General features: G+C 35.4%; 1 protein-coding gene across 3 annotated transcripts; it reads left to right on the forward strand.

Annotated features, from left to right (window-relative positions):
• Positions 1 to 2,358: 2,358 nt before the first annotated feature.
• Positions 2,359 to 8,460, forward strand: LOC108335693 (squamosa promoter-binding-like protein 14). 3 transcript variants are annotated; one of them, XM_052869022.1, is made up of 9 exons: positions 2,359 to 3,381; positions 4,210 to 5,033; positions 5,164 to 5,238; positions 5,335 to 5,442; positions 5,523 to 5,640; positions 5,811 to 5,946; positions 6,033 to 6,177; positions 6,317 to 6,573; positions 7,317 to 7,459. In XM_052869022.1, exons 1-9 carry the CDS (start codon positions 2,784 to 2,786, stop codon positions 7,324 to 7,326), a joined length of 2,271 nt encoding a protein of 756 aa, XP_052724982.1. In that variant the 5' UTR covers positions 2,359 to 2,783; the 3' UTR covers positions 7,327 to 7,459. The 3 variants fall into 3 exon arrangements, with proteins under 3 accessions (XP_052724982.1, XP_052724983.1, XP_017427288.1); XM_052869023.1 differs by having other exon boundaries at positions 2,360 to 3,381; positions 6,317 to 6,531; positions 7,317 to 8,460; XM_017571799.2 differs by having other exon boundaries at positions 2,371 to 3,381; positions 6,317 to 6,919; positions 7,317 to 8,460.
• Positions 8,461 to 9,984: the final 1,524 nt, after the last annotated feature.

The following is a 9,984-nucleotide window of genomic DNA, read 5'->3' on the forward strand; positions in this document are numbered from 1 at the left end:
ATGAAATATGAGACCATTGAAAATGACAGACAAATTTGGAGAATAAATTTCCCAAGTGTGGAATTAAGGTTAAACTACGCTTTGAATAATGTAATGAAGAGATTAATGACACTTAATTCGATATTTTGTAATATCTTATATCAAGGTGATTTTGGTTGGCATTAGGAGAAAAGATAGTAATAATGAAGTTTTTTTCGAATTAATATAAAAAATTAATGTCTATATTTTTTCTTATTAATTACAAGCTTCCTTTTAGTGGTTTGATGAACTATTCAAAATATTTTACTCGTGTTAAGGATTGAAAAGTTCCTAGTGATCCAACATTGAGAAACTCAATTATGTTAAGTTAATTTATAGTTTAAAATATAAAATTTTGATTTTTAATTATTCCAATTGCAAATCACTTTATCTAAAAAAAATATTAACTTTTATAATTGTATTGCATGAACGTTCGGTCATTAATTAATTGAATAGTCAATTCCCTTGTATCTATTGATAGTTTTAAAAAGTTAGATGACTTTTAGGGGAAAGACATTAATGATCCATAAATCAACTAATAAGTAATTAGGAGGACAAATTAAACACATTTATAAGTAAAATATGTTTATCAACTATTAGACTAAAATTACGTTGAACCTTAATTGAAAGTCTATTTCAAAATCTATAAATATAAGTTTAAGATAAAAAGTAATATAATCGTATTTATTGCATTATTGAGAATTGAATAACCACCAAAAGGTCACCTACCGACTTAAGTATCAAATTAACTATTATCATAAGAAATAGTAAAATAGAACGATTTGAAGTTTGTTTGAGTTTGATGTTGAAAAAAATTAACATCGAACTGAACAGTTTAAAATACTTTATATTCTTATAATTAAAAGATTAATTACATTTTGATAATTTAAAAAAAAGAAAGACCAGTTTATTATTTAAACACAGTATATATCCCATTAAGCTACATAGATTATGATAACATATTATTCTCTAGTTTATTATTTTAAAAAATTTGTAATTAGAACTATAATTTATTATATAGCTGCTTAATGAAAATTAATGAGTATTAAGGTAACTCTGACTTTGGCTCCTGAAAGCAATGTGATGAATGTGAAAGGAAATAAAAAAGGTGTTTCCAATAGTATATAGGTGGGGACTGTTTCAAATAGTTGTCACATACTTTTTGTTGCTGTGATGGAAGATAGATCGTGCGGTGCAAGATGAATCATGTGGCCATCCATGCTGTTACATTCAATTCTCTCAACAAATTTCATTTTAACCCATGTCATATTATTTCTTTGCAAGATGACACCATAATAATAATAATAATAATTAGTGTGGTTAAAACTGATGATATGTCTCAGTTTAACTCACCATTGTTAAGTTAATTGAACTCAGCTTTAAAACCGGTCTAACTCACCACGGATTGGAATGATGAATTAAAAGAGTTAACTAATTCACTCATTTAATTATAATTTTATTTTTAATTAAAAAAATTATCATTTTTTAACTCAAAATTAAATAAAAGAAACTCAAATCTAAATAAATGGAAGGTTCTTAAATTATATTTATAATCAATTAAATATAATACAAAAAATATCATAAAATCATCTCAATAAAATTTTGGATGAACTAATAACTCATGGTTTCTGATCCATTTTAACAAAAATAATAATAACGTGTATTTAATTTATATTGTGATTAATATTATTTTTAATAAAAATTTTAACAAGTCTTTTATAAAATATTTAACTTTATCATTTAAATTAGACTTCAATTTTCAATAATTTCCTTTTAAGTTTGAATTTCTTCGTATTAATCACGAGTATGTTTTATTTGTTTTGTACTTATCAATGTAACACGTTTGTTTTAATTTTTTTTATAAAAAAAAGCTTTCAATACAAAAGTCATACATTAATCGAGATAAACAATTAATTTTTAATACTATAAATAATCTTTTGAAAAATAGAATAAGAATAAAATATTAATAAAGTAATTCTAATCCAAAAACTTTGAAATAATGAATAAAAACACTCAACTTTCTTATTTATATATATATATATATACATGTATAAAAGTTAAACTCTTACTATAAATAATAGTAATAAATTGTTATATAATTTTAGTTTCATCTGTAAATTATATGATAAAGTTTGTACCTTATTATATATTAATAATGATTGTGGGAATGGGTGAATATTTAGGTAATAATAGTTGAATATTATTACGTAAGAATAAGAAGGATGATAGATAGGATAGAGATAGGGCAAAGAAAGAGCAGTGGAATTCCGATAATATCCCTACTTCATAAAAGTGGTGGCACTGTTACCTTACAGACCCCTTTACCCAAAAAAAAAAGTATAACCAAACCACTCCCATCGTACGGAACACAAGTGGCCACTGCGAAACGAAACCTCTTGGATTCTTCCATACCTCTTTCAACGCCCAAACCACCCTCCAAATTCATTCTATTTACAATTCCTGCCACTCCCACACCCAACAAACACTTTAACAACCCAACACAACCTTCACACACAACATTACAATGCAATACAACCCTTGCAAGAAAGAAACCTAAAACCAAAAAATTCAATTAAAAAATAATAATAGAGTTTCTTTTTCTTTCTCAGATCTGAGTTTCACGAATTTCACACTTCATCTGCTGATGGATATTTTTGGTTTTTGTTTTCGTTTTCGTTAATTCCTTCCGAGGAAAGAGGCTTTGATTTTGTGGAATTCCAATTTGGAGATCCTTTTCCTATTTTTGGTTCTGATTTTGGTGGAAAATGGAAAAGGTGGCGGCGCCTCCGATTCTGATGCAGCGAAAGCGCGATCTGTCGTACGGCGTCGTTGCGGGGAGTCCGAGCGAGAGCTGGAAGTGGGAGTGGGACAGCGTGCGGTTCGCGGGGAAGCCTCCGAGGGACGACGTCGTGTTCGAGGAGGAGAGCGTTGCGGCGGCGGCTCCTCTGCAGCTGAACCTCGCGGGGAGGGTGAGCGGCGGTGGTAACAAGAGAGTGCGCTCGGGGTCGCCCGGAACGGCGACGTATCCGATGTGTCAGGTGGATAACTGCAGGGAGGATCTGTCGAAGGCGAAGGACTATCACAGGAGGCACAAGGTGTGCGAGGCGCATAGCAAAGCCTCCAAGGCGCTTCTTAGCAACCAAATGCAAAGGTTTTGTCAGCAGTGTAGTAGGTTTCACCCGCTGTCCGAGTTTGATGAGGGGAAACGGAGTTGCCGCCGTAGACTCGCTGGACACAACCGCCGCCGGAGGAAAACGCAGCCGGAGGATGTTTCTTCCGCCACGCAGGCCCCCGCCGCCGCCGTCGCAGCAGCAAATTTGGAAATCTTCAACTTGTTGACTGCAATAGCCGGAGCTTCGCAGGGTGAGAATTGTTTGTTCAATTGAATTTTAGTTTAATTGATTGATTGATTGATTTATACTTTTTTTGTTGTTTTAAATAATTTAATTCTAGCTCAACTCAATTCGAACAATAATAAGTACATGTTAAAGGAGTATTTATTTATTTCATAAGTATTTAGATTTATCTGGAATCTATGAAAAATCATTAATCATTAGGGTGTAATTGCTTCGTATTCGGTCAAAGTTAATCCTACAAAGCATTAAAAACAATGATTTAGGTTTCTTTTTCTGTAATTAGTGGATTTCGATCCTCACCCTAGGATCTAAGTTTCATAAAGAGGGTCTAATTCATTAATTTTTCGGATTACGAAAACTAAATTTATTTGTTTTGGTCTAAGGTCATCAGGCATGTGGACTAAGGTCGATATTGATTGGAAATTGAGGGATCTAACAAAATTTATTTTACCTGAATAAATAACTATATTTTCAAAATAAAAGTTGATAATCTAAAAAGTGATCAATAGTTTCTTTATTTGGGTTTTGAAAAGACAATTACGATTTATTTTTATTTTCTTTTTAAAACGGCACGCACGGCTCTATCAGTTAAGAAAACAACTATTTTCTTTTCACAATAAACTGATGCGAAAATAATCTTAAGATAATAATTTAAATTTTTTGGGAGAAGTTATGCAAAAATAAAAGCAACTAATTATAGAAAATAATGGCTTGTTTATCCTGAAAATAACATAAAACCAGCATACTCTTGTTCATTAGGGCCTTTTCTTTCTAGTGTAAAACAAGCTTGCACTAATTTTGTTTGGGTTGTGATGATTATTATTGTCACGTGTAGGAAAATTTGAAGAAAGATCACAAGTTCCGGATAGAGAGCAGCTTGTGCAGATTCTCAACAGGATACCTTTGCCTGCGGATCTTGCAACCAAGTTGCGGGATGCTGGTAATGTCAACGGGAAAAAGGATCATGTACAATCGGAGACACCATCCTCCTATCACCATCATGACCAACTGAACCACACCCCAGCTGCCCCATTAACTATGGACTTACTTGCTGTTCTTTCCACGAGTCTGTCTGGGTCTGGCCCTGATGCCAATGCGTCCCCCTCTCAAAATCGTAGCTGCAGCAGTGATGGCGGTAGTGTTAAATCTAGGAGTAGTGCTGATCAGACGAGACAACAGCACTTCTTTTCAGTTGGCGGAGAAAGAAGCAGTAGCAGTTCCCAGTCTCCAGTTGAAGATTCAGACTGCCAGGAGGATGTTAGAGTTAATTTACCGCTGCAACTCTTTAGCTCCTCCCCAGAAGAGGACAGCTTGCCTAAACTTGCATCTTCAAGAAAGTATTTCTCGTCTGACAGTAGTAACCCTGCAGAAGAGAGGTCACCATCGTCTTCTCCTCCTTCTCCTCCTGTTGTGGAGATGCAGTTTGATTTGCAGGGTGGTGCTACAGGTCTAAAGCCGGAGAGCATCTCTTCTGGAAGAGGAGTTAATTCAAACAAGGAAGCTAGCCAAAGTCATAGTTGTAATATCTCTCTCGATCTATTTAAAGGGTCAAATAAAAGGATCCAACAACCTAGTTGGCTTCAAAGTGTTCCATTTCAAGCTGGGTATACATCTTCGGGCTCTGATCATTCACCTCCCAGTTTGAATTCAGATGCTCAGGTAGGTAGTTTGGAATTTTACTACCCTGTCTTCTTTTGTTTACGTAAGCTTTGCATTATCTGTACTGTCTTTAAGCTTAATTAGGTGAATAGTATTCTTGAATTGAATCTATTTTGTGGTTTTCCAACAGGATCGCACTGGTAGAATAATGTTTAAACTATTTGACAAGCATCCAAGCCATTTCCCAGAAACATTGCGAGCACAGGTGTTTACACTTTCCTTTGAAATTTGACACGGGGAAGTTATTTTTATTATATCCTGTCAAATGTGCATATATGAATAACTTTTTTTTTCTTTCTAGATTTACAGTTGGCTTTCTAATAGGCCATCCGACATGGAGAGCTACATACGGCCTGGTTGTGTGGTCCTATCACTTTATGCTTCAATGTCTTGTGCTGCCTGGGAGAAAGTTAGTGAACTGCTGTGATGTACATTTGCTGCTTTTATAATTCTATCTTGCTGATTGCTTTCATGTTGTGTTTATTTCAGCTAGAGGAAAACTTCCTCCAACATGTTCATTCTTTAATTCAAAATTCAGATTCTGACTTTTGGAGAAGTGGAAGGTTTCTAGTACATTCTGGCAGTCAATTGGCTTCACACAAAGATGGTGAGCATCATAACTATTTCTAATTTTTGACTGGGTTTAGCTCTTTAACTTTATTTTAGATTGAATATTAATATGACCAGAGCTTTGCTATCGGGACTGTCGTTTTCTACATAGCTGGAATTTTCTTATTAAGTAGTTGAATTAGATCCTTTTTGGTCTTGAAATTCCAGGGAAGGTACGCATATGCAAACCATGGAGAACGTGGAAGTCGCCAGAGTTGATATCTGTTTCCCCTTTGGCAATTGTTAGTGGACAGGAAACCTCTATTTCATTGAAGGGCAGAAACCTGTCAACTCCTGGCACAAAGTCAGTAAAGAATTTCCCCTATTTTTGGTTGTTGTAGTATGCTTCTTTCTGGTCTGTTTGCCTAATATTTGTCCTGAATTTTGCAGGATCCACTGTACGGGTACTGGCTCTTACTCATCAGCGGAAGTCATCAGATCTTCATATCCTGGTGTGGTGTATGATAATATAAAGTTAAGTGGTTTTAAAGTTCAGGATGTTTCACCCGGTGTTGTGGGTCGCCTTTTTATTGAGGTATTTTTCTACATTCTCTAATCTTTGCACTTTATTACCCTAGCAAACTCTGCACTTGACGACACATGCATGTCTATAGCATTTTTTATGTTTGAATGTGGTGTATACTGATAAAAGTGTGACCTATTTTTATGATCAGATTGAAAATGGTTTCAAGGGTAACAGTTTTCCAGTGATAATAGCCAATGAGACCATTTGCGAGGAATTGAGACCACTTGAGTCTGAATTTAACGAGGAGGAAAAAATATGCGATGCCATTTCAGAAGAGCATGAACATCATTTTGGAAGGCCAAGATCAAGGGAGGAGGCTTTGCATTTTTTGAATGAGCTTGGCTGGCTGTTCCAAAGAGAAAGGTTCTCATATATGCATGAGGTTCCCTGTTATTCGCTTGACAGGTTCAAATTTGTACTCACATTTGCTGTGGAAAGAAACTGTTGTATGGTAGTCAAAACCCTTCTCGATGTACTGGTTGATAAACACTTGCAAGGGGAGTCGTTGTCAACAGGGTCAGTGGAAATGTTGAATGCAATCCAACTCTTAAATAGAGCAGTGAAAAGAAAGAACATAGGCATGGTTGATTTGCTCATTCACTATTCTTTACCAAACAAAAATAGTACTTCCAGGAAATATGTATTTCCTCCTAATCTTGAGGGTCCTGCTGGTATTACACCCTTGCACTTGGCAGCATGCACGTCTGGTTCTGAGGGTGTAGTTGACTTTTTAACAAGTGACCCACAGGAGGTAAATGTTTTCTCTGTACTCCGTTGCTATGCCATTGGTTTCACCGAAGGGAAAAAAATTAATTGGGTAACACATACCCAGGTTCCTGCAGTAGTTATTTTGGGTAAATATCATCTGCTCTCTATCTGGACGGCAGGTGGTACTGGGGATTTTCTATTTTGAACCTTGAGTTAATGCAGATCTCTCTGGCTTTGATGCGTCATTTGTTTGTTTTCTTTCTTTTGGGAAAGGGGGTAGGGGGAAATGGCAGATTGAAAATTATAAAAGTAAAATAGTTGAATTACCGTGCTACTTGTACGTTAGCATTCTTTTCACCCTTAAGTCAACTGTCTGATTGTATTTCTTGCGCTCCATTCCTTGTATTTTATTTTTAACTTGTGCTCTTGTGCTGCTACAGATTGGCTTGAAGTGCTGGGAATCCCTTGTGGATGCTAACGGGCAGACTCCACATGCGTATGCTATGATGAGGAATAATAACTCTTATAATGTGCTGGTTGCCCGTAAACTTGCTGATAGACGAAGGGCTGAAATTTCAGTAACAATTGAGAATGAGATAGAGCAAGCTTCTCTGAGGGTAGAGCTTAACCAAAAGCAAAGTAACCTACTCAAACGAGGTCAGAGTTCTTGTGCCAAGTGTGCGACTGCAGAAATTCGCTACCACAGAAGATTTTCAGGTTCACACGGTTTGATTCACCGCCCCTTTATTTATTCAATGCTAGCCGTTGCTGCAGTTTGTGTATGTGTTTGTGTGTTCTTCCGTGGACGCCCTTGCGTAGGCTCAGTTGCTCCCTTCAGTTGGGAAACCCTGGATTTTGGCACTATGTAATGCTATTGGTATTGGAGATTCGGATAGAAAGGAAGTGGAAGGCGTAATAATAAACCAGGTGGGAAACCCAATTGATACCTTTTTCCCCTCGCATGGAAAAACTGCTTCTGTGGGGGAAATGCGGGATTTTGTGACAAGAGCCTAATATAAACATATCGTGTGGTGATGTAGAGTTGTGGAGGTGTTTGGCAGGTCAAAAAACAAATTAGGACTGCCTTGTGTATAGATTCTGACTTGAATGCTGCATCATTGTGCGGAGTTTTAAGGATATGACAAGCTATACCTGAATGTTCCATCTGTTGGTGTTGGAAACTCAGTTAGAAAAGTCTTCAGCTTTTTTGGCCAGATAAAACCTGACACCCCCAATTTAAAGTTGGAATGGAACGGTGAATATAGCCACAAGAAAGCAGTAAGCATTCGGAATAAAGAGAAATTTGGTGAGTAAATGTTGGTTGTTCGTTGTGAGGTCAATACTTAGGGGTTCATTGCCTCCTTCCCAACGGTAAACCACAAAAAGTTCCATGCTTTTATTTTTTTTCTTTCCCTTAATTGTTCTGTTATTTTAAATCAAAATCACTAGTCTAAGTTATTCTGATGCATAAGTTTCGATACTGTAAAGTTTGATTTGAGGGTACTGATCATAGGGCTGACCATACAATATGATTAAAAAGTGTAACATATTTCAAGTTGTATCTAATTTAATTCACGTTTCAGATTCGTTTTCTATTTGCTCCTAGAGTCTAGATTGTTTGGGTTCTTATGCGGATGCATCCTCTTCACCCTGCGTCACTCTTCCAACGCAAGACATTCAAGAAGTGGTATGCTTTACTAGTCAAATAGTGTGTTTTTATGCAGTGTTTCTTTTCTGACTCGTTGCTTCTGGGTGAGATTTAATTAACTGATAACACGAGCTTTAACTAAAGCATTGTATGCATAAGAAAATCTTGAAATTCTACATTAGATTTCAGACACTGTTTGAAGCAGAATTTAGGCCAACTACCCATGAAAATGGGATCGACGTTCTACGTAAAGTGCCTTGGAATGTGAGACGCGTAAAACCGTCATACTATCCATGCAATGGGTTCACAGTACCTTACCTCACCTTTTTGGAGTATCCTTTGACCAGTTTTTTGGACAGTGGCACATGATGTGAGATCAAGGGTCCATTGATTTATTACCAAAATTAATTTAACTTACTGTGAGATGTGATTTATTGTAAAATTTATTACTAAGATTAATTTCAATACATATTATTGTTTTGTAAAATATGAAACGAACAAGTACTTGTTCTTAACTTAGTTCCGACTTCTAAGCGACTATTGGGTATATCATATCAATTGGTCTTTGGAGCTTGAAAATCTGTTTTAGATGTGAAAAAGGGAAAGTTTTCGACTTCATCAATGCGAACTGCCGAAAGTAGATTCGTATGAACATTTGATTTGGTGGTATATATTTTTCAGTCATGGGTGACTTTAGACTTGTTTCAATGTAATTGAATCGATTGTGACTGATCGCAGTAACTTGGACCTATAATTCAAAGTTGTCCAACAATGAGTTTGGACTGATAGTCCGAAACAGAGAATTGCTTGAGTTGCGTTGAGAAAATTGGATGGCAGATATATGCACATCCAAACATGCCATAAGAGGGAACTGATTTCAATTTGGAGACTGGAAGCATGCATGTTTATTGGCGGACAGCTACCATTTTTCCTCAACGTTGCATTGTTTATTTGACCAAACAACTGTGAATAAAATTACTAAAGGCAATTGAAATTGTAACAGAATGTTTTATAAATATAGAGGATGGCTACAAGGAGAAAGGGGAACAGTTTTTTGAGAATACTAAATTCTCATTAACTTGGAAATTGATAGTTTACCTAAATTCTATTTTATTTCTTGACTAGAACGTAAATCATTTCAAAAGACCAACTTGTTTAGGCAAAATAAAAGTATTTAAAAAAGAGGCAAAATAAAATAAATCTATTTAAAATATGTAAAATTATTAATTCCTTTTATTGTTATTCTTAACTTGTCTAGCTATATTAGATTAGGATAATGATACTTTGACAACATTTTTTTGACAACATTTTAATATCATCTACGTGTCATTCTGTGATTGGTCCAAAATTACTCCACAATCAATAATAATAATCATAAACACTAACATGGACCAATCACAGAATGACACGTAGATGATGTTAAAATGTTGTCAAAAAAATGTTGTTAAAGTATCATTATC

Source organism: Vigna angularis, chromosome 10 (assembly GCF_016808095.1).
Source record: "Vigna angularis cultivar LongXiaoDou No.4 chromosome 10, ASM1680809v1, whole genome shotgun sequence".
NCBI lineage: Eukaryota > Viridiplantae > Streptophyta > Magnoliopsida > Fabales > Fabaceae > Vigna > Vigna angularis.

Coding starts and splice junctions, on each gene's coding strand:
- LOC108335693 (XM_017571799.2), top strand. CDS start 2,784: ATGGAAAAGGTGGCGGCGCCTCCGATTCTGATGCAGCGAAAGCGCGAT. Junction 3,382..4,209: donor AATAGCCGGAGCTTCGCAGG/GTGAGAATTGTT, acceptor TGTCACGTGTAG/GAAAATTTGAAGAAAGATCA. Junction 5,947..6,032: donor CTGTCAACTCCTGGCACAAA/GTCAGTAAAGAA, acceptor TGAATTTTGCAG/GATCCACTGTACGGGTACTG.